General features: G+C 43.9%; 1 protein-coding gene across 4 annotated transcripts in view; it reads right to left on the minus strand.

Annotated features, from left to right (window-relative positions):
* Positions 1 to 232: 232 nt before the first annotated feature.
* Positions 233 to 25384, minus strand: part of SLC1A4 (solute carrier family 1 member 4) — a 30738-nt gene continuing 5586 nt past the window's right edge. For all 4 annotated transcript variants that reach the window (XM_004369267.2, XM_023733288.1, XM_023733277.1 and 1 more), the window contains exons 2-8: positions 18961 to 19003; positions 16797 to 16859; positions 11590 to 11756; positions 7230 to 7463; positions 5606 to 5800; positions 5183 to 5317; positions 233 to 3045 (exon numbers count right to left, since the gene is read on the minus strand). In XM_004369267.2, coding sequence (XP_004369324.1) covers positions 2811 to 3045; positions 5183 to 5317; positions 5606 to 5800; positions 7230 to 7463; positions 11590 to 11756; positions 16797 to 16859; positions 18961 to 19003 — 1072 coding nt within the window. In that variant the 3' untranslated portion in view covers positions 233 to 2810. The remainder of the gene's footprint in view (positions 3046 to 5182; positions 5318 to 5605; positions 5801 to 7229; positions 7464 to 11589; positions 11757 to 16796; positions 16860 to 18960; positions 19004 to 25384) is intronic.

Consider the following 25384-nt stretch of genomic DNA (forward strand, 5'->3'; position numbering starts at 1 on the left):
ACACGATGTTTCCCAGCCACAAGCTGGCCGCTATAGATGCATCAGTGACACTCAGCAGCAGCTCTGGCCACCTGAGTATGCCCACCTGCTTCAGGGGTTCATGCGGGCTGAAAGAAGCAAGGAAAAAAAATTCAATTCAGTCACCCCAGGCCACCTCTAGAAGAACAACAGCTCCATCAGTAAATGCCACTTCATAATACAAGAAAGGAATGAATGAACACACGGATCCCGGTAGAAATACTGTATTCATGTTTGAGGACTCTGCTATGTTTTAAGGCAAATGTCACACATACGAAACAGTCGGAGATGAACAGTGTTTGAACAGCATTTATGACATGTTAGAAAGAATAGCAGAGGGGGACATGTTCAGATAATGAGAAAGTGAGAGTTTCCCCAGTTGGGTGACTCCTGGTCTGCCAGCTCCTCTTGTGGACATGGCTCCTGGAAAACAGAGAGAAAGGGTATCTTCTCCCTCCTCTTCTCGTCTCCAAGGGGAAGGGGACTGATTGTCTGAATTTTATACAGAAGCACCTTCCCTAGACCCCAGCATGCTTCTTCCCACATTTCCAGCTACAAGATGTAGAACGCTGTCACTGTGCTATCTACCAGCTTGAACTCCCTCCCATTGAGAACTTCATCTGTTGATACGGTAAAATCAGGATGGCAAAGCCATACAACATGCAGTGTTTTGTTCACCTCTATCCAGACTCAAACTTCCTTGTATTGGCGCTAACTCTATATGGAAGAAGGAAGGAGAAGCTGTACCGAAGCCTGAAAAATAGTGAAGGTTCACTTGCAGTTTTGGAATCAAACCAAATGTGATTGTTTTCCCTTTGAGAACAGAAGCGTGTTAGCAACAAGCTCCAACCAGAGGGCAAAAGTTTGCAGGCACCTCTCAGCTCAATTCCCATTTCCTCCTGGCTTAACAGGACACTGGAGTGGCTTAGCTGGTCTACTGCTGGGCTTCTCACAGCCAAGGTTAGCTCTGTGCCCAGCAGGGCTCCTTCCCATTCCTTCTGCTCAGGCACAGGCCCCCAGTTTTAAAATGGGGAGAGGCCGGTGGTCTCTGACCCAGCCACCCATTTCATCGCAATGGTGTATGCCCCTTCTTAGGGCCTGGGTGACTCACAGCAACTGGGAAAAGGGGATGAATGAGGCTGAAAATCTGGGGACCTTAATGGCCTGTTGTGGGGTAGCAGGAACAGTGCCTGGGGCTGGGAGTCACGGTGAAGTTGGGTACCCAGGAATGTGGTGGAAGGTGGGGTACTTAATTCATTAAAATTTGAAGAACATCAGGAGGGGCTATATTAGATGCTATAAAACCACTGCATAAACAAGTGACATGATAAAAGTCTGCCAACGTACACAGAGAACAAGCTCCTGCTCATGAAAGCTGGCTGCCCACGCACATGAGGCCTCCATGCAGCAATGTTGCCACTTGGGTAGAAAAAAATAAGAGTCCATGGGTACTATCAGCACTTGATATACGCGAAGCGAAACAGTCATTTGCACAGATTCACTCAGTTTGCCCCACCAAATCCCTCTGAGGTAGGCAGGAGGCCGGTGACATTAGCCCCATTTTACAAATGGGGTAAAGTGAGGCCCCAGGACTTGCTGCAGGTCACACCAAGAGCCACAGTAAGACAGCGGTACTGCCTTTTTGGTCTTCTCTCCCACTGGAAATACACGGTCTTCTCCACGAAACAACTCATCTAGACTGAGACCAAGTCAGCAGGTAACTGGAGGAATGTGGACCATTGCGCTTAAAATTTTGAACTTTGATGCACTGGCAGGAACGGAGGGTTTAAGTTCTATGGAAATTAGCCAAAGCCAGGGGTCCTGGGAGTGGAGACGCCCCCACCTCAATTAGTGGGGTGGTGGTTGTTTTTGTGGTGTTTGCTTTTTGTTTGCCTTTGCTGCAATGAAGCATTGTAAGGAGGGCCTAGCTGAAGTAAAATAATGCACTGATCAGCCAACGAGGGTGCTGAATGTGATGATCACATCACACCTCCCCAGAGGCAATCTTGCTCTGGCCCGTCGCCAAATCAGAGTTGCTGGAGATAAAGCTACAGCGTTGTCAGAGGCCCAGGGCTGCATAGAGAGGGGGGACAATTGTGTACATACTTCCATTCCTGTTTCGGGTACTTCCCTTCCCCCTGCAAGCTGCACTCCCTCACCCTTCTGTGACCTCAGAATTTACATTGTTCACTTAATACCAATGGTCAGGGACCCAAGCATGCTAACACCCATCTGTACAGTCTGCCTCCAGCAACTAGAGAATCAGAAGCCAACCCCCACCTTGTTGTAGTACAGACTCTTGAAAACACTTCCAGTGCCAGCCCAGCGCATTCCAGCCAAGGCTAAGAATTTGGGAATTTTTCCTATTACTACCGCTCACGAGGCAATGCAACAGATGACAGTGAAAGCCCTCGGTTTGCCCAGAAAGCACCCAATGCAGAGCTGGCTGGGTGCAAAGAAGAATACACCAGCATTTTCACAAGCCTGAACCACCAGGTCCCCGTGAGTCCATTGTTTCCCAGTGCCTGGCAGCTCAATGGTGTGTTTCCAAACAGATCCTCAGTGTTAACACGGTTGCAGCTGGGCATGGATCAAGCCAAATGACAGAGTGTCCTGGTCCTCGGTAACCAGTTCCATGGGGAAGCCCAATGCCAGATCATCCTCGAACTGGTCACTGGGCCAAAGCATTGCTCAGGAGGTTCAAGTTGGCGAGGGCAGTGGCCCATGTCCAGTGGCTGGACTGACAGGGTGGGGTGCCCCTGCTGGCAGGCAAGCCCGAAACCCAGCCCCCATCACAGAACTGACTCCTTGGATTCCAGTTCTGAGGCGGTGGATGCAGGGCCAGCGGGGTTCTGGTGAGTCACCAGAGGGGACGTCTCTTCTTCCGACTTGCTGTTGGGGAGGGCTTCCACTTTCACCTCGCTCAGTTCCTGCTCTCCTTTCTTCATGGCCTTCTGGTTCAGGTGATGGAGAATGCCTGCACCCACGGCATCCCCTTCCACGTTCACCACGGTGGTGGTGCGGTCCCTGGTGGGAAAAGAACAAAAGACAGGTGTGACATCCAATGCTGCCTGCGGCTACCAGGGGAGACAGCCCTGTCACATCCACCTGAATGGCCACGGAAAGTGACTGTGAGGGGAGAGCATGACATTCAAGGTATAAGGCCTTCAAAAAAAAAACAACAAAACTGTTGCCATCGATTTCAACTCATAGTGACCCTAAAGGACAGAGTAGAACTGCCTGGTGGATTTGAACTACCAACCTTTTGGTTAGCAGCCGAGTTCTTACCCACAGGGCCACCAGGGCTCCTATAAGGCCTTACCTTACTCTAAATTGAGTTCCTTTAAACATTTGTTATTCTTATAAAAGTAATACACCCTCATTATGGAAAACCGGGACAAAAGAGAAGTATAAAGAACAAAGCAAAAGTCACTCACCCATACTCCACAACCTCAAGAGATTCAGAATTAACATTCTGATCTATTTCCTGCCAGTCATTTTTCAATACATATGTTTTATGTTTAATAACACCATCAGACAAAAATTACATATAATCGGAATGAGAGCATATACAGTTTTGTGTCCAGCTTTTTTCCACCCAACATTATACTGTGGGAGTTTCCCTTCTTTTTCCTCAGTTCAACACTGCATACAACTGAATGTTAATCTTCACATGCATTCCATGGCTGCTCGCTAACATGTCGTCCCAGAAAATGGCACTATCCTTTCCAGAAGTTTCATCATCTTCCCATAGATTAACTCAGAAACCACCCTGCAGTCCCTGGCTCTCAGAGGAAGTGCTGTGCCCATTTTGAAGGGAGGGAAAAACACGTGAACTTGGCCACGGGCACTGGAGAGGCCGGGGCCCTGCGGAGGCTCTGAGCTGCGAATCAGAGACTTATCAGCCTTGGCTGGGGCTGGTGTGACTCAGGCCTCTACTGGACAGCCTGCTTGGTGTTGTTTCCCTGTTCCTGGCTAAGCACCGCTTAGGTGCCCACCTTCTCCATGCAGAAGAGGCAGCTGCGTGAGGAAGGAGATGGGGCATTGGGCCCTCTGCTCTGGCCTTGTCCAACTTGCTAGCTGTGGGACCAAGTTCCCTTTGATGAGTTGTCTGGATGGAGGGGATGTCTGCTGCACATTTCACCCTTATTGCTCTCAGGAGCCTGAAGGACTCTCAGAAGCCTCTTCAAGCCTTCGGGGCTTTAAAAAAAAAAAAGGAAGGTGGGAACCACCACTCCTGACCACCATGGGCAGAGCCACAAGCCCAGTGCAGGTACCTGTCTCAGTTACCTCGTGCCTGGCTCTCACTGGCTTGGCCAGGGGCTGGTTTTCTTTGCTAACATTTATTGAGTACTTTACCATGTGCCCAGTACTCTCATTTTGTGTACTCTGCATGCACTAACTCGTATTATCTTCTCCACAACCCTCGTGTAGGTGTTAGTATTGTTCCCACAGAACAGTTAATATCACATGACTACTCTATGGTGAAGCTGGGATTTGAACCCAGGCTCTTGGGCCCAATGGCTCCATTTTCTTACCTATATGCTCCACCATCTTTCAACATCAGTATCTCAGCCAACCTTCCCTATAACACAAGTAAAAGGTATCACGAGACTCAAGGAATCAACACCCAGGAACTGTTTGGTGTCTTTACAGCTGCCCTGGAGATGGTGGTCTGGATCAGCCTCCTTCCCAAACTCCTCCTCCCCTAGCCCAAGTCTGAGCCACTTATTAGAAGTCTTCATCTTCTTTCCAATCGGACATTTCCAGGTCAAGGGCACTCATTCCTGAAGGATCACTACTCCAATGGCTATTACTCCTATGCTGCCAACATCCTCTATAGGCCTTGTGGTGCCTGGGCCTACCCTCAGTACCCCAGTCTGGGTCCTGGACCCCTACTTTTCTGGTGCTATAAGCAAGTTCTCGGTAATGACATTCACAGCCATTCATGGTCATTTGAATCTCCTATTGTTTAATTTTTTCTAGCTTGAAATCTGGTTTTGCCAGCTCAGCTGTAAGCTCCTTCACAAGGCGAGGACTTTGTTTTAAGTTTCTCTGCACACCCCAGGCCTTGTGGAGTGTCAGGCTCCTGGGGCACTCAATGTAGACTTTCTTAAACAATCAGCGGCACTGTCTTCCAGCCCACTTGGGACTTGCTACTTACACAATCCAGTCCACGGCCAGGATCAGAGACAGGTCATGAGTGGGCAGCCCGATGGCCTCCAGGATAATGGCGATGGTGAGGACCCCTCCAGCTGGCACGCCTGCTGCTCCAACACTGGACGCTGTGGCGGTCACTCTAGGGGGTTGCAAAGCAGGGTCAGCCATTAGCACAGACCACGGAGTGTCCATGTAGAAATGCCAAACATGCTAGCCATGGCTTGGAAACTGAAAACCACACATTCAGTCAGAGATCCTGCCAGCTGAGCCCTTGCGAGATGATCCTCTCTTTTCAAATAATGAATTCGTACTGTTCTCATTCTACATGAGGCACCTGAGATGTGGGGAGATTGGTTTTTAAACGAAATCACAGGAAAGACCTCAAGTTTTGACCCAAGCCTAAAGAAGAAAGAAAGAAGGAACTTACAGAATGGTGAAAATCTGCCCTGCGTTGAGCTGTACGTTGTTCAGCTGGGCAATGAACACCGCGGCCACGCACTGGAAAATGGCCGCACCGTCCATGTTCACAGTGGCCCCGATGGGGAGAATGAACCTGCTGATCCTCTTATCGACACCGTTGTTTTCTTCGATGCACTTGATCATGGAGGGAAGGGTCGCTGAGCTAGAGACGTAAACGAAGAGTCATAGCAAAATAAAAAACAAAAACGAGAAACCATGAGAACAGTCCCTGCCGGCCAGGCTCATGCCTCACTCATGTAGAACGCTAGAACAGAAGTAATTAGCACTATCCCAGTTTTTAGCATTCTTCCCTTGGAATAAGAGAAAGCACCCAAAATTGTTTCAAATTTCTGTCATAACATGGGACTTTGTCAACTCCGAAAGTATTCAAAATATGACTTGTTGGATTTACCTGTTATGTTATTTACGTGGACTCACCTGTTCCAAATTTCTCAAGAGCCATACATTGCCTCTAGGTATAAAATGTTCTCCAGAGGACCAAGAACTACCATATTTTTACACAAGTAACACTGCCTTCTATGTTTGTTTGCCAACCCCCAAGTATTTTCGTAACTGCTGCTTAGTAAAATGCCTGGGCGGAGGAGAGCGTGGTTAGCAAACAAATGTAGGAGGTACGTATTATTTGTGTAAAAATATGGAATTTACTTTATTTATCTGTGCATCTTCTCATTTCCTCTCTTGAATGTTTTTTTCCAAAAAGTAAAGTGCAAAGTATGATTTTCTTTTTTTCTCTCAGGCCAAAAAAACAGAAGAGGCTCTCAGAGTTTGCAAAGAGTGACCGAGTAAGCATGAAATGTCCACAGCTAGGAACAGGGCCCACTCTCTCCAGCTGGTTCTGCATGCTCCACAGCGGTTGGCTGGTACAGCTGAGAACTAGGATTGTTTCTGTCTAGGGCAGATAAACACATCTCCCTAATTCTTTTTAGCATCACCATCTTGTCAAGCCATCAAGGATGAGAGGGAGTGTGCAGCGGAGAGGCAAACGTTAAATGTGTAAATGAAACGATGTACTGACATCCTCTGAAAGTCTCTTTAACATACTTTGGAAAGCCAAATTTTTTTCTGAAGGATTTCCAATGAATGACAAGTTGCCTCTTTGTGCTGAACTGGATAATTCCACAAAACTCTGAGAGAACTGAGTACGTGCTCCTCACCACGCTGCTTCAGTCTTATTTTTTTTCTAATTCATGCATCCAGAGAGGGTGGATTGGGCAGTTTCCAGTCTAGAAACTGCCCTGCAATGTGTTTCTTGAGTTAGGTTTGCCTTCTTTCACCCAGGAAAAGGTCTTATTAATTAGGGCGAGGGATCTATAGCTGGGCTAGCTAACGATCTGCATGAGCAAGAGGAGGAGACCAGAGGTAGCCTCAGTAGATGACGGGATAAGACAGAAAACCCACCCCACAGGAATATGAAAGAGCTGTGGGGCTCATACTAAAAAAATAAGACGAGACCAATTTAGATTTTCAAGGAATTAAAATATGTGAGACACTGGTTATGCATGTCCCACAGGGCTCACCTGGTTCCATATGATGTGGCTCAGAGTAGCCAGGGGCACCTGAAGCCCACTCACCTGGAGCAGGTGGCAAATGCTGTTGCAAATGGCGTGAGGAGGCCCAGGAGAAATCTGAATGGGTTTTTTCGTGTAAAAACAAAATAAATAAGTGGCAGAACAATTCCTCCATGAATGAAATGGCCTAGAATAGATGCAAAGATGTATTTGCCCAGGCTGGTCACCAGCACGACGATGTCCTTCATTTCCACAATCTTGCTTCCAACCAGGAACATGATGCCCACAGGTACATACCTAGGGCAGAAGCACAGGGTACTCGTCAGTGAGAATGGGGATGTGGGGCAGGGATGTGCAGACCGTTCCTGATACAGAATGCAGGGACTTTCAACTCAGTGGTTTCCATCTCTCCCTTGAATAACCCTGATGCACAGTAAAGGATTGGGGTGTACCATCCCCATTTTACAGGCCATGAAACTGAGTTCAGTGAAGGTCATCACTCCCCTTGGGTAATGAGTCAGGGCCAGAACTCAGACTTTTTTGTCCTTGGGTATATTATGTTCCTAACAGATGGATGCTACCAACCATGCGGGCTCCCAAGCGGAAAGGCATGAAACTCAAGATCAAAGCCTCCAGGGACTGTGAACTTGATGTTCAGTTTTGCTCATGCTTGTTCTGCGACTTAGAAACACAGAAGACCAGCACCTACGTCACAAACTGCTGTGAGACAAAACAGAGCCAAAGCTGGGGCTTTTGTGGGGCTTTAAACCCTTTTGTGGTTTGGAAAACATGATTCTGTGGGAAAAAGTCATTAACAATGACAGGCTGGAAACACTCTAAGAGTGAGCAGATTTTTTAATGGAAGGAAGAAAGGGAGAAATTAACTACAGGAACTACAAAGAACAAAAGTCAGTTGTTTTGAATTTAATACAAATTGAGGAAGAATTTTATGACTATTGACTTTATTTGTGTGCAGATTTGGATTATATAGGTAAGCCTGTCACATATGTCAACTTTCAAAGGGTACAAAAAGATGAATAGTACAAAGTCTCTCCCCCACCTTTGGTCCCCAGGTACCTGCTTTCCCTCCCTGGAGACAGCCAATGTCACTGGTTTCTTGGCTTTTCTTTCTAGAGATATTCTAAGCAGTACTATTAATTTTAAATCCCACTGTAATACCGGAATACATTCTCCTTCCAAGAAATTAAAACTTTATATACCCGTTGACGTCGAGTCAATTCCGATTCATAGCTGCCCTATAGGACAGAGTAGAACTGCCCCATAGGGCTTCCAGTGAGCAGCTGGTGGATTTGATTTGCTGACCTTTTTGCTTAGGAGCCTGAGCTCTTAGCCACTGCACCTCCAGGGCTCCCAAAATCTTCTTTAGGCAACATCCTCAAGCCAGTCCCCTCCTCAGATGCCCACTCCTACTTCCTATGCATTTAGATACATAGGTATCTATCAAAATTTGCATGTTTATTGATTTTTCACCCCATATTATGTCTTTGGGATCTTTTACCAATATATAGAAATCTACTTCTACCTCATTTGCTTTAAATGCCGTCGTCAGATTGCAAGGGAATACCCCAGATTACTCTGCCATGCCCTCCTGATGGACACTGACATTGGCCCCAGTCTTCCAGCATTACAAACAATGCTACCAGCGCCTGTGTGCGATGTGTCTCTTTGTGCCCTCGTGCCTGTGTCCACTAGGGAGAGACACCAAGAAGTGGAACTGATGAGTTATGGGGGTGTGCACGTTTTAAACTTCAGTAAATACTGCCAAATTGCTCCCAATATAGCTGTTCCAATTCACATTGCCACTAGCTGTTTAGGAGAATAATCCTTCCCCTAGACTAGTGGTTCTCAATGGGGGTGGGGTGGAGTAGGGGTTGATTTTGCCCCCAGAGGACCTTTGGCAATGTCTGGAGACGTTTTTGGGTGTACAAAGCTGAAGGGGGGACTGCTACTGGTATCCAGTGGGTAGAGGCCAGGGATGCTGCTCAACATCCTACAATGCACAGGACAGCTCCCAGCAACGACAATGTCAATAGTGCCGCAGTGGAGAGACCCTGCCCTCACTCGCCCTCACCAACATCTCATAAAACCAAACTTCACATTTCCCTGATTTCTAATGAGGTTGGACATACAATGTTCACTGGTCATTCAGGTTTCCTCTTCTGCAAACTGCCTGTTCATATACTTTGTCAATTTCCTAATAGCTTTTTCAGTCTTTTTTCTTCTTCAGTCATTGGAACTCTGTATTAGTGCTTCTCAAGCTATCCTTGGTGAAAGACCAGTTTATTTCTATTTCCAGTCTTTCGTGGGCCAATATTTTTATAAAATGCAATAAAAATAAAATACAAGAAAAATCATCATATGCTTGGATGTTGCAGCAATGTCAAATTGCTATAAAAGTTTCAAAACGCTTATTCTCAATTTTTCTATAAATTTCATTAAGGACACATAAACAGCTTCAAACTGGCCCCAGTCCTTTGGACACTAATGCTTTGAAATGTGTGTTTGTGTGTGTGTGTACACCTTTATATACATATAGTATATAAATATATATCCATTTTTTTCAATAAGTTTTTTGTCTTTTAACTTTTTCATGGTTTATTTTGCATGCAGATGTTTTATATTTTGATGTAGGCAAACTTAGTAGCTTTTTATGGCTTTTGCTTTTATATCTTGTTAAGACATTCCCTATGCCTATATTTTCTTCTAATACTTTTAGAGGGTTCCCTTCTTTCTTTCTTCTTTCCTTTCCTTCCTGGTTAGTTTAATCCAGGAGTTGGCACCATGGGTTTTTGTAAATAAAGTTTTATTGCAACACAGGCACACTCATTCATTTACATATTGTCTGTGGCTGCTACGAGGCTACAACAGCAGAGCTGAGTAGCTGCGACAGAGACCTGAAATATTTACTACCTGGCTCTTTAAGAAGAAATTTGCCAGCCAAGTGTTCGATCCATTTAGAATACATTTCTTTCAATAGTGTAGGGTAGGCAGGTGCTTTGGTTTTAGAAGTGGTTAGTGAAGGAGATAAAGTGGAAAAAAGCTGAGGACTTAAAGAGCTATTATTAAAGAGCCTCTCCCAATTGATTGAAATACCTTAGCTGGTTAGGGCACTGCTAAGTGCAAATCTGTGTAATATGCACTTTCTGGGCAACAGGGCTCCCTCCTACTGCAGTTAGGGTCTCTCAGCAGGGTCTGCCCTACTGAATACCTGCTTAATGTGACTAGTACAACAAATTGAAAGAATGACTATAAATTGGTTTCCAAGTTCAAAGCAAGTGTCTTAACATGGGAACATCATGCATCACTTTCTTGCATAGAGTTTCCTTCAGCCCAAACCTTGGGAAGACTTTAGACTAAAAAAAAAAAAACCGGGGCGGTGGGGGATGGGTAGAAAAACCAGACATGGGATAGAAACACTTCATCCTTTCTGGAAATATCAAATCTCTCCCCAGAATGACAGCAGTCATATGAGGTTTGCAATGCTGTTTGCAATGATAGAGTCATAGTCTGGAATCTTCAGGTTGAGTAAGATAAACATTACTGGTGTGGGCTTTAGACTAGACCGTCCGTTGAGTTCCCAACTTTCCTACCAAATTCCAGGCTTTTCTCCTAAAAGCAGTCTCTCTGATGCTATCAGAAGGACAAGGATGGCAGGACCTTTAAGGATTAACAGTAAGGAAAATGCTTTGTGCATGAAGGGATAAACTAGTTTCTTGACAACTGAGACCCACAGAAGTTTGGCTTGGGTAAAACATCAGGATAAAGCTTATGAGGGATTGGGGGTGGCGCTGGTATGATTTCTGAGCAGTTGCTTTGAGGGACCTGGTCAAATTTTTATTTTTTAGCCAGGAATCAACTTAATGAATTTTATCGAACAATCATGCTTTCATTGATATCACACAAAGAAACATTTATGAATTAAAAGCCATGTAAAGAGGACTACTCCAAGTTTATACATACAGGGGGTAGAGATGGACTTGTCCTCCAGGTTGTGAAATATCACAGTAAGGGGTCCCTTTGAAGTTAGAAGGCTATTGTTTTAAGATAAAAGAGCCTTATTTGATGTAGCAGATAGCGAACTTATGGAACTCATTGCCTCACGAGATGATAGAGGCCGAACCCATAAATAGGTTATGGTGACAGAACCACAGGGGTCACTGTGGGCGATGAGGAAGGGATCAGTAACCATGGCACATACAGAACTTTCTGAGTCCTCAACAGGAGGAGACACCTATCACCACCTCCATCATTCCATTAACCACGACCAGCCCTTAGTGTACCAACCAGTCCAAAGCAATGAGCCAGGTGGCCCCACAGGGTTGATCTATAATGGAAGTTTCAGGTTCTTTTCTGGATGGCAGGAGAAAAGAGAGGCAGAGAAGGGGGGAAGAGCAATACTCACCACATAATCCAGGACACCAGCACCATCGTCGCGTCATTGAAGGCATTGAAGAAACGGATGAGCTCTTCTCCTTCTGAGCCTAGTTTCTTTAGGGCCACTCCTAACACCAGGGCAAAAAGGACCAATCCCAAAATGTTCATCCCTTCGATCTCAGTGCCAATGGGGATCTACAGGACCAAAGGGGAGAGAATGGTCCAAGTTCACAACAAAGGAGAGACGATTAAAGATGAAAATTTGCTTGGTGTCTCTACCAGACTGAAACACCAGCCCAGAATAAGAAAATGGTTCATGTTTTCTTTAACCCTTAACGATTTCACTTTTGTGAATTAGTTGAAGAAACCCAAGGGGAGATGGAGTCTGAGGATATAGAAAGTCAACAAATCAAAGTTTGCCTAGCTGTTAACTCTAAAAGCTGGTCAAAAATGGCACAGGTTGAAGCACAAAGCAGTGAGCTCCTGTCACTGGATATAGTTAAGAAGAGGTTGGATAATCACCTTGAAGGGTTCCTTTTAAAAGAATAGCTGGTTGTTGAGCAGTTCCTTCAAATCAAGAGTCAATGACTGCAACTTTGCCTCCTAAATGCCAACACATTGTTTATTGTTAGCATCTTACAGTGGCCTCCCAGCTGACTCACTTCACAAAAGGTGTTCAGGATCACCATGGGCTTTTCTAGGACATTCTTTCCTAAATCCTTGACTTAAAATGTATAAGCAGAGTGTATTCTTTATTTTTTCTAGCAATGCTGAATCTCACTGCTGCAAGCATGTATTAGACAAACTTCTTATCCCACCATACATAACCAGTTATGAAATTCTGACCAGGAAACATATGTCAGCATGGTAAAGATGGAAAGAGCATTTTAACCCTGGATCCCAGTTCTAGTCCAGGCTCTGATATTAACCAACTTCTAAGATGAAGCAAATTGGACTAAATTAGTAGCTTTCAATTTTTTTTTTTTTTTTTTTAAGTAGAACTTTTCCTTCAATCAAAGAAAGGCCCTTTACTCCTAGGGAGACAAGAGGTGCCTCCCCCCTCTCCACGACGGTTTTGTGGCACAGCTTGAAAATCACTGGAATGAATAACCCCTGAGGTGCCCTGTCCCTCCCGGCTCTCACAGTTTATATGTCCAGAATATGAGTGCCACAAAGGCTGGGACTAGTCCAGTGCCTGGCAAACAGCAGGCACTCAAAACATATGTGTGAACGAATGATGGCTACAGCAAGTTAAGCCCATAAGACAGGCATCCTCAACTCTTCAGAAGCCATGATTTCACACTGTTACCTTTGCGAGAAATACCAAGAAGCATGTTTATTTCTTAAATAAAATTACCACAAATATGATTTTAACGACTTTTCTGATTTCCAAGTTAACTGGAGACAGCTAGGTAACAGGTATAATCCACATGCTATGAGCCAAGAACCATGAATTCAAAAGACTGAATAAAAATTGATGGGGTAGCTTTTCATTTGTTTACAACTTTTATCATGGAAAAATCTAATAGAAAATCTAATAGAAAAGCTGAAATACAGTACAAAGATACCATATACACCTCTTTTGTTTATAATGATTTATGTTATCTATAGAGAAGTCATAGTAATAATAGTTAAGGAGCATAGGCTTTGGAATCTGACTTCTACCACTTCCTAGCTGTGTGACTATGGGTAAGTTACTTAACCTCTCTGTGACTCTGTTTCCTATCTATAAAATGGGGATAATAACAGTTGTTGTTGGTTGTCATCAGGTTGATTCCAACTCATGGCAATCCCATGTGTTACCGAATAGAACTGTTTTATAGGGTTTTCTTGGCTAACATATAAGGTTACTGTGAAGATTAAATATGTTAATATTTAACATGTAAAGTACTTAAACTATGTCTGGCAAATGAAACCCAACAAGTATTAGCTATTATTATTATTCCAATGGGATATTTTGTTAGAGATCACTCTAGGCTCATGCTGTCTGGAGTATGTTTTTCTTGCAATGTTATTTTAACCCCACAGACAGTAAGACTTCTGAATATCATCATTCTCTCTTGGATCTTGACCTATTGAAGCTACGGTCGGTACAGTTTAAAGAGCTATGGGAGAGGGAAGACTTGGATTTTGGTCCTTGCCCTCATACTAGCTTGCAACGGGGCCCTAGAGAGGTCAACACTGCTAAGATTCTATAAGCTAGATGGCTAACACTTGGCATTGACCTGTTAACTCACATTTTTTGTCCATGTCCCAAGCCCTAAATGGAATTAAGAGTTAAGAATCGGTGCAACCAGGGAATTCAAGTACTCATCAAAAGTTGGTTTTAGCAGGTCTAAAATTCCAAGGGAGCCCTAATGGCTTAGTGGTTAAGCGCTATAGTTGCTAACCAAAAGGTCAGCTGCTCGAATCCATCAGCTGCTCCTTGGAAGCCCTATGGGGCAGTTCTACTCTGTCCTATAGGGTCGCTATGAGTCGGAATCCACTCAAAGGCAATGGGTTTGGTTTCGAGTTTAAAATTCCAAGCTGTGGTGTTCGGGGTCAGGCAGTTCTACTCTCTGACTTGAGAGCAATGACAGTAATTCTCCCCGTGCAGTGACTCTGTCGAGGAGGCCAGCAGCAGGTATGCTGTTGTAACACACGTTGGCAAACTTGGCAGAGGGTGGGGACAGGGGACTGCAGACACAACCAGAGCTGCATCCTGAGCTGGGCTCTTCGCTGGTGCGTCTTTACACTTACTGCCCCTGCTGCCTAAAGCACTCTTCCCCAGGTCTCCCCATAGTGCCTCACCTTATCAGAAAGGCCCCACCCCCAATACACACACATGCTTTCTCTGTCCTCTTGCCATGCTTTACTTTTCCTAGCACTTATCACCAACTTATCACCAACTCACACAAGTACATATATACATATATATATTTGTGTTTCCTTCCACCGGCATGTCAGCTCTGTCGGAGCAGGGTTTTGTCTGTATTGACCACTGCTACAGCCCAGCATCTAGGAAGGGCACATTAAAAAAAAAAGTTGCCGTCAAGTCAATTCCAACTCATAGCAACCCTATAAGACAGTAGAAATGCCCCATAGGGTTTCCAAGAAGTGGCTGGTGGATTCCAACTGCTGAACTTTTGGTTAGCAGCCAAGTTCTTAACCACTGTGCCACAAGGGCTCCATAATGAGTGTCAAATAAACCACTGTTTAATCTGTTTAATGAACAAATGACTCAAAGCCTCAGAGGTGTGCATCCATGGCAAGTTACCATACAGGATCAAAGTGGGCATGCAAGATGGTGTCCTGGTGGGGGGCGGGGCCTTTCTAGATATTCTTGGGCCTCTGTGCCCCCAGCTTCTCAATGTGTCACCAACATCCCATCCTGAGAGACAAGGGCCATCCCTGCTATGTCTTTACAGTTTTAGAGGCACAGGGTTTATGAAACCCTGGAACCAGCAAGGAGACATCACACCTCTTTGCTCAAGTCTGAATCCTTGCGTTTCTGCCTTACATTTACAGTAGGTACAAGAGCATGTCCCCTGGGGTGGAGCTTGTGGGTCACTGGCATTTACAACGGGGGGTCAGTGCAGCCAGTGAATGCCATATTCTCCCATAACGTGAAGGCACCGCGGAGACAGCCAGTGTTCTAGGCTTTACTCATCACTCTTGGTTTCAAATAGTCTTGCTCAGTCCTGAGGACTGTCATTTCGAGTAATTTGTAATGGGAATAATGAATCCTACCTGATCAGGTTGTCCTCAGGCTCAAACGAGATGACATGGGGCAGCCATCTGTACTGTAAAGGTGTCATGCAGGGCAAGCCACTTTCCTAGAGTGGGCCCAGCTGACTCCCACATTACAATTAGTGATGCTTTAGAGTCCAGGGATTGTCAGAAGGGGGCCAGTGGGCCTCCAGCCACCCCACTCTGGCTCTACCACTTTGTCTCAGGGCCAGAGGGTGGTGAGCGACACCCATCCTGTTTAACCAAGGGCCACTGACTAAGTCAACATTTCTCAACAGGAGAGGCCCATCCCCTCAGGGAGTTTTGGAATGTGTGGTGCTGGTTTTGGTTGTCTTAATGATTGTGAGGTCTTACTGGGAAATAGCTGGCAGGGTCTCAGGGACACCAAATGCCTTGCAATGCATAGAGCAGCAAAGCACAGACTTCCCTACACCCCACCGGCTTCTGAGCATCCCACCAGATAGTCATGGAGGGAAACACCTATTTATAATCATCTGCACTGAGCGCTAACTCCATTTTGTACATAAACACAGTTTTGTTTTATACATACTTTTAATGTACACTAGATTTTCCAGGAATGTTAAGCTGATGTAAACTGAAGGAAGACTGTAATCTGTTTTGTTCTGAACTTTACCAAGTGTTGTTCCCTGTTTTAGAAAATTACATTACCAACAGCCAAAGTGCCGAGAGTACCCAAGTCTGCAGCTGTAGCTGTTGCATTCAGGGTGGTTCGATACACATATACAAAAATATTTATTTAGCCCTTATTTCAAAATGTTCCCCTAAAAAAAGTGCCAACAATATTCAGTTGAATTCCATCTCTGTTGACCCATTGCCATCGAGCTGATTCTGACTCATAGTGACCATACAGGACAGAGTAGAACTAACTGTCCAGTAGGGTTTCCAAGGCTGTAATCTTTACGGAAGCAGACTGCCACATCCTTCTCCCCTGGAGCAGCTGGTGGGTTTGAAACCACTGAGCTTCCGGTTAGCAGCCAAAGCACTTAACCACTGCACCACCGGGGCTCCTTGAATCATCTCACTGCTTTAAATATAGACTTACTAATTCTAAGTAGATGCAAGTATCTGAAAAACTTCATTACGTCTTCTTACATAGCTGTGCCTTTACATGGTGAAATACATATTGGGTTACTATAAATTACTTGACTTTTATTTCTCCATTATGTTGTTTTTAAAAGTTATTCACAGAGGTATGTTAAATCACCTATTAGTATTTCCGGGTAATAGAAATGGTGTTATAAAATATTTTTGGAAGAAAGGGAGGTTAGTTCCAGTTGGACTAAAGTGCTCCACTGAGGATCCCAGAGCTACAGACGCTGCATATGTCTGTCGGTAAATGACCCATTAGCAAATCTAACCCATGTGTTTCAAACGGTCCATTCAAACCCCTGCTGAGCAAAAGCGGGATCAGGTATGTCCCTTCAGTTAAGAAACGTTATTAGCTTTGCAGATATTTTTCGTAAGTGATCTTATAAATAGCTTTACCTTTTCAATGCTTACGTTTCCAGAGCTTGTGTTGGAGGTTACCATTTTATAATCGGTGGCATACTGTAAGCAAGAAAAAGAAAACCCTGCTGTCAGTTCACACGTTAAGACTAAGCGAGGGGAACCGAGAGGGCTGCTGGGTCTCTGGCTACCTGCACTATTATTCCAGCCAAGTGTTATGGGCATTCCTTACTTCCTTGGCCGGCCTAACGAGGGCCTTTGAGAACTGTGTAAAGTTACATTAAGACCAAGATAGCATGTACTCCAAGAGGTCCCTGGGTTATGTAGAGACCCAAAGAAATGGAGGATATCCTAATGTTCCTTGGGCAATGGTTTGGAGGAGGAGGTCTGTGCAATTTCATGCCCTCAAGCAACCCACAGTCCATATTGTTTGAATAGCCTTTGTATTAATTCCAAAATGCCAGAGTTCACTTTTCAATGTGTCATTTTATTTTCATTCATTTATTTATGCTCCACTCTGTTCCAGAACTTATTTGAGCATGACTGCTTTTCAGCATCTGTTTCTAATTTGGCTTGGACCTCCACTCTCCAAAGTAAGGTACGGGAGGCAAGATGGCATTTTCTGGCCATCGAGCATTGGGGGACCCACTTATCAGAAGTGTGTTGTCTCTCCAACTTTGGTCCCACAGCTGACTGCCCATCCTCCTGATGGGGCACGCAGGAGCCACCTGTGGCAGTGGGCACCATCGAGTGGAATCTGTTATAAAACGGTCCTCCTGACCCCGGCTAAAGGCACCCAGCTCCTGGGCTGTCCAGAGGAGCCTATTACTAGGTAGTGTGGCACCGAGGCCAGCTTCAAGCTTGCCTTTGAGACTTCAGAGCGGCAGTGTCTGGCTGTCACGTGATCAAGTTGGCAGGAGAAACAAAACCCACCCACACATCTCCTGCCTCACATTATATATACAAGTCACACCTGCGCTCTATTCAGGTTTTAAAGGAAAACACAAGCAAAAGGAGAGGTTGTAAATGGAAACAGAAGTTTTGCTGGAAAAAGGTGATCAGATTAGACAATTTCATCGAGACATCTATATTCCTTTTCTGTATAAAGAATGGCTACAGGGATGTTACTTGCAGCATTGCTAAAAATAAGGAAAGACTAGGAGCAACATGAATACCCTTCCACTGATAGCGGAAAGTTATGAGATGCTCATACAGTGGAATACGCTCCAAAAAAAAAAAAAAAAAAAAACCAAACCTATTGCCGTTGAGTTGATTCTGACTTACAGTGACCCTATAGGACAGAGTAGAACCGCCCCCCAGAGTTTCCAAGGAGCGCCTGGTGGATTTGCACCGTCAACCTTTTGGTTAGCAGCGGTAGCACTTAACCACTATGCCACCAGGGTTTCTGAATAGTCTATAGCCTTTAGCAATTGTGCAGAAGGCTATTTACTGACTTGAGAAATGTTCACAAGATACTGCCTTATACAAAACAAGCGGAGAATGGGCTTATTTTTATTTTTAAAATCTGTGCGTGTGCATGCATAGAAAAAACACACCTGAAGGATGTTAACAGAACGTTAACAATGAATAGCTCCAGTAGTGATTGTTGTTTTTAGTTGCCTTTGAGTTGATTCCAACTCATGGCAACCCCATGTGTGAGGAGTGGAACTGCTCCATGGGGTTTTCAAGGCTGTGAACTTTCAGAAGCAGATCACCAGGCTTGTCTTCCCAGGCACCTCTGGGTGGTTTCGAACCGACAGCCTTTTGGTTAGTAGTTGAGCGTTTAACCTTTTGCGTCCCCCAGGGACTATAAGGCAGTGATTACAAGTGATTTTTATTTTCTTCCACTTTTTGGTATTTTATTTTTTTGTAATGAGTACATGTTATTTTTATAGTCGGGGAAAAAAAAAGATAAAAGTATATTTTTAAAATTCCAAAATATTTAAGAGATAGCCAAAATGTGATTTGAGGGTATTTTTCAAGTGATGTGAAAAGATGCTGGAACCAGGAGGATGTTTTAGAAGTTCTGTTGTTGATTTTTAAAACTTCAGGGCCCACCTATAAAAATGTAGGCCAATATGACCAGGTTTTGTTAACACCTTCTCTCCCTGTTCCACCTTACCTAATTACACAGGAGTAATTTATACACCTCCCCCCACCCCACCCAAAGTTTCATATTTTTAGCAAAGCATCAAGACCTTACCGTCCGAAAAGCTGCAACCACTAGATTTGAGGGCAACAGGTTTCTGTTGGAAAAGAATTCGTTTTGTTAGTATTCTTAAAATATAACGTTTACACTATCTGCTTTAAGATACTGATTCATCACAGCCCAACATGTTGTTCTCGCTCCTTCCACACCCAACTGTGCCTCGTCTGCTGGGCCACAAGAGATATTCTGAGTGCACCACTTTTTATCTTCATCTCCTCTTGATATTTAGGCTTAACTGTGCCCAAATGAACCATAATAACTGCATCATTTTCTTTTCCCTTAGAGGTTAAGTGCTATTGCAGTGGTTTTCAATGAGGAGTGGCACTTCCCACTGAGGAAATCCAAGGGGGTGTTTTCACTGTCACAATAGTTGGAAGGCATTCCTGGAACTGGGGGGAGTGTGCTGGGGAGAAGTGCCCAGCCATTCGTCCTGCTGTGTGCGGCCAAGTCCTGTACAACAAATTGTCTCCAGGCCCACATGACTTTCCAACATGCTGTATATGACATACCTGTGGACGGAAACCTTGTTTATAATTATCTGAACCTAGACTAACTCCAAAACAAAGTGTTTTTTGCACAGTTTGAATAGACACTGAATTTTCCAGGAATGCAATTACTATGTAAATTGTGGGAGGATTACTTTGTTTTGTTTTGTTCAGAATATTTTCAAGCATTGTTCATCTTTCTGGAAAATCATAGCATCAGTGGCAGCTTGTAGGATCTGAGTCTTTAATTCCACGCACCAGTATCCAGTATCAGTCTGCATTTATAGCTGTCTCATTAACGGTGATTCTAAATTCAGGAGCAAGCATCCAACTACTTTGTTTTAGAGCATTTACATACTGAAACACATTATTTTACTATAAATTATTTTCCTTTTGTCTTTTATATTACAGGTAATCATGTTAATGTTTTAAAATTATGTGTGTGTGTGAATTCTCTTTATGGATTTCATTTCAGGAAGAAGGATATTATATAACATTTTCTATACTTGTTATAAAAGGAGAGCAATAGAGCTGATCAAGTTAAGCTAGATTTTGAAGCCAAAATTTATTCATGCAAACAGCTTTTATGTAGGGTCTCCTTTGGGTCAGGCTCTGGGCAGGATGCTAGTTTTGATATACAAGAATTCCAGCTGATGGTCCATTTGTTCTACCCACATACTGCAAGAAACATCTGATAAAGTCTAGAAGGGCAAGAGACTAATCCTTTGTAATTTGTGCCAAACTTACCGGCTAATTCTTACTTCTGTGAGTGGGCTGGTTACCTAGGACTAGAATCTCCAGTTAACTATTTGCAGAACATTCGCTTTCAGAGGGAGGCAAGTCTGATTGCAACCCAGTTGTGGCAGGCAGAATCCAAGATGGCCCCAATGATCCCTGCCTCCTGGTATTCACACCCTTGTGAATCCCTTCCCCTTGAGTGTGGGTGGGACCATTTGCTTGCTTCTACCCAATATAATACAGCAAAGGTGATGCAATGTCACTTCCACTTCCATGATTTGGTTACATAAGACTGTGACTTCCATCTTGCTAGCAGACTCTCTTTACTGCCTTCTGGGCTTGCATGCTTTGATGAAACAATCTGCCATGCTGGAGTGTCCCAAGTGGCAAGCAACTAAAGGTGGCCCCCAGACAAACAGCCAGCTAAGAACGGAGGTCCTTAGTCCAACAACGCTCAAGGAACTGAATTCTGCCAACTACCACATGAGTTTAGAAGTGGATTCTTCTCCAGTCGAGCCTTAGGATGAGACCCCAGCCCTGACTGACACTTTGATTGCAGCCTTATAAAAGACTCTGAAGCAGAGAACCGAGCTAATCCATGCCAGAATTCCTCCATCACAGTCAGATACTATGAGATAATAAATGTGTGTGGCTTTAAGCTGCTACATTTGTGGTAATTTGTTACACAGCAATAGATAACTAATACACCAGCCAAGAGACATTAGTTAATGAGATGCAAAAACAATTTCATTAGAACACTTAGGGTGATCCCACAGCTTTTAGAGATTGTAGCACAGCCTTTCCCAAACTTGTCTATGAAACCTGAATTACCTTTAACATACAGAACACCAACAGGTACATGCCTGCATTTTAGCAAACAAAAGGTGATCTTTCACCGAATTAACCGTTGCAAAATTGTGGCCAGAAATTTGATTCCTATCACAGTATATTTACTTAAAAAAAAAAAGTAGAAACAGAACAGCAACTTATACGGGCTCTTCTTTAGTGTATAGATGAATAGTGACTACATTTGCATATTATTTGCATTACAAAGCAACTTTCTTACACATTTCAATCTTGTGGGATAGATTTGGTATCTCATTTCCATTTGCTGTGTTAGAAGCAGAAATGTTCCTGAACCAAGGTTTCCTACATCCACCATATGGTAGCTCTCAGTAGTACTAAGACTAAGCCAGCCACCGGGTTCTCTCCCCAGGAGGACTGGGAAGTTAAGGAAAGAGTCAGGTTAGAAGACCTCCACCTGCCCCACAGGGAACAACTTCCCTTGCAAACCCCTCACATCCTTCAGGGATTACCTGTTTCCACAACTGGTACAACTACAGCCTTTCCCACAGCTTTGAAATGCGCTCTTTTCTGAAGAGCACAAACTCTGTTTGTTTAAACCCTTCTATCTGGCCTGCTTGGTCTCTGTTATGAGAAATAACCCAGGCCTGTAAACCCAGTACTATCTGACCCAGAAGAGACTCTTGACTGTAACCCAGGATTTCTAGACCAAACAGCCACTGACATACTGACCTGCATTTAGACAGTCTACGATATCTAGTCTACAAAACCTAACGGGAACAGAAGGGTAAAGAGCATACTAGAGGCAAAGTGGCAACTCTTGCCAAAAAAATCAAGTTCCTAAAAAGGCCACGATCTGTTCTGGCAGATTCTTATGAAAGCTAAACATACACTTACTATATGACCCAGCAATTCTAGATATTTACCCAGGAGAGATGAAAATATATGTCAGCAAAAAGGACCTGTACATATAATAGCATTATTCATAACAGCCCCAAGCCCCAATGTGCATCAGCAGATGAATGGATAAGAAAATTGTGATGTACCCATGTAGTAGAACACTACTTGGCAATAAAAAGGAACAAAAAGGATATACAACATGGTTAATCTCAACAACACTGTGCTGAGCAAAAGAAACCAAACACAAAGGACCATAGACTCTGGAGATATCTGCATCATTTGGCACAACATAGTTCATAAACCAATGTTCTACATCCTGCTTTGGTGAGTAGCTTGCAAGCGGCCATCTAAGATACAACTACTGGTCTCTTCCTCTCCGGAGCAAAGGAGAGTGAAGAAAACCAAAGACTCAAGGGCACAATTAGTCCAAAGAACTAATGGACCACATGAACCACAGCCTACATGACCCTGAGACCAGAAGAACTAGAAGGTGTCTGGCTACCACTACCAACTGCTCTAACTGGGATCACAACAGAGGGTCCCAGATAAAGCAGGAGAAAAATGTAGAACAAAAACTCAAGTTCACAAAAAAGACCAGACTTACTGGTCTGACAGAGACTGGAGGAACCCCTGAGACTACGGCTCTCCGACACCCTTCTGACCTGGAACTGAAGCCATTTGTGAAGACCACCTTCGAGCCAAACAATAGACAAACCCATAAAATAAACAGTAACACCTAAGAGGAACATGTTCCTTAGAACAATCAACTATATGAGATCAAAAGGGCAACATTTACCCAAAAGCCAAGATGAGAAGACAGGAAGGGGTAGAAAAGCAGGACAAAAGGAAACGGGGAAACTGGGGCAGAAATGAGAAGCGTGCTGACACATTGTGGGGAATGAAGGCAAGGCCATGAAGCACTTTATGTACAGACCATCAGATGGGAATCTAACTTGCTCTGTGAACTTTCACCTAATGCACACACACACAAAAAGCGAGATGAAGAGTACATATTGGATGACTCCATTGATCCGAAACTCTAGAAAAAGCAAAACTAATCTATAATGACAGAAAGCAAATCAGCCGCCTGTGGCCAGGGGTTAGAAAGTTGGGATTGCTGAGAAATCATGTGTGACGGAAACGTTCACAGTGTCTTGATTGTGGTGGTGGTTACATGGGTGTATACACTTGTCAAAACTCACTGAACTGTACATTTGCAAACTGTAAGATGGATGCATTTCGTTGTATGTAAATCATACCTCAAAATAGTTAAAAAAGTAGAAGGTAACAGTGTGAACTGTGAAGGAGATTTTATTTTACAACCAAAAGATACATACGTTCAATGAGATGAATGAATTTTCTTTAGATTCTACACCTCAGCACTCAGATATCAATCTATAGGAAGGAATTACCTGGGGGCTGTTAGCTGAAGCTCATGCACCTACTTAAAACGTGCTCCTTTTACTTGGCCCCTCTGGTTGCCACAGATCAGCAGCAGTTCTCTCCCAGGGCAAGGAGCTCAGGCTACAGGATAAAGCAAAACACCTTTCTGCTCTCTTCTTACCCTTCTCTCCTTGGCTTTTAAGTACAGACGTTGCAGTGCCCTCTAGCTTTTCCTTACTCCTGAGCTCTCCCTGTCTTCAGGGATCAGATGCTTGTGATGCAAGCAGTTTTGCTCCCCAAAGCTCTGTCTACAGTCACTTTTCCCAACTCTTCACATTCACAGTAACTTCACTGGCTCCCAAAACGGGGGACATATGAGCTGGAAGGGATTTTAGAGGTGATCTAGTTCAACGCCCTCCTTTAGTACACAGAGAAACCAAGGCCCAGAGACATTAAGTTGATACATCTCCCATGCATGCTCCATCTAGACCAGCACTGTCCAATAGAACTTTCTGGATAATGGAAATGTTCTATATTTGTGCTGTTCAATATGGTAGCCATGTGACTTCTGACCACTTGAAATGTGCCTAGTGCTACTGAATTTTTTATTTTATTTACATTTAAAATAAGTAAATTTAAATAGTCACATGTGGCTAAACAAAACAAACGCGTTGCCGTCAAGTTGATTCCAATTCATAGTGACCCTATAGCACAGAGTAGAACTGCCCCATAGGCTTTCTAAGGAGCAGGTGGTGGATTTGAACTGCTGACCTTTTGGTTAGCAGCCAAGCTCTTAACCACTGCACCACCTGGGCTCCCACATGTGGCTAGTGGCTACCATATTGGACACTGCAGATCCAGTTTTGAGATACAGAGCCTGGAAATCAGAAGGACCACATGGTCTCATGCTCACTTCTGCAGATCACTCGATTTCACTGGGTTAGAGTACCTCTAACCACCGAGCTCCTCATCTTATTCAAGTTCTCAAATATCTCCTTTTTTGTTATTTGATCCTGAGAAATTTACTTAAATTACATAATACCACATACACATTAGACCAAAGTTCCTCAAACATTAGTAGGCTCTGGTATCAATTTATTGGCACAAACCCAGCATTTTATAAAAGATGAGCTACATTAGACAGAATAGAAAATATCAGCATGTATCACGTTATGTATTGTTTTATGGAACTTGTGTTTCGGTTTGTGTATGTGCCTGGGGAGGAGGGTGTGTGTGTGGACGCCATAATGTAAAATGGATTTCTTATCGTGGGTTAAAGCCAAAACCACCTGCAAAAATGCCAAGACCGTACTACTAAGTCCAGAGACCCAAGTTAGACCAAATCAGGAGAGAATGAACGGACAAGCCTTTTCAGTGCTATAAGAATCCTTGGATACTTATTTACAACAAATAAACAAATAGAAAAGCTGGTAAAAGCCAAGGCTGAACTAGCAGAAGCAGAACGGCTATCAGAGTTGTCCTACAGATACACGCAGCTTACACAATGGAAAATCCTCAAAAACGTTCCCTCTTTACATCTGGAACTGTTTGTTCTGATTCTATTGTCAGGGCTGGTATGCATTTCCCTGTTCTATATGAGAAGAATGGAAAACAATTTACTTTTGATTAGGTATATTTTTTGTTCCAGAAGTTATTGCCTTTTATGTAAGTTCAAAAATTCTTTACCGAATTTATGGAACTTTCAAAGACTTGTCAGGACAGGATATGGCACAGTATGTATGCTCGATAAATATTTATTATCCCGAGTGTTTATTGTTACAGAGCCGGTTAAAGGGGACATGCCCCTTCAGATCTTGGTACCCCCTACAAGGCTGGGAGCAGAGGAAGGGCTGGGAGTGGTGGGCTCACACTATGGGGACAGGATCTAATCTACCCTCCTTATAAAGAGGAGTTTTAGATTCATATCCAGTTTTAGATTCCTGCCGGAAAGGCTGGGGCTGGGTCCCTGGGGTGAGGAGCCTTTCTGGCAAATAAGGAGAAGAGCAGCACTCATTCTTTGCATCAAGTAGCCCTCAGCTGTCCCTGAGAGGCTGGGACACACTAGAATATTAGCAAGATGCTCAGATATTACCTCATTTAATCCTTAC

The sequence above is a fragment of the Trichechus manatus genome, unplaced genomic scaffold (assembly GCF_000243295.1).
Source record: "Trichechus manatus latirostris isolate Lorelei unplaced genomic scaffold, TriManLat1.0 scaffold00004, whole genome shotgun sequence".
NCBI lineage: Eukaryota > Metazoa > Chordata > Mammalia > Sirenia > Trichechidae > Trichechus > Trichechus manatus.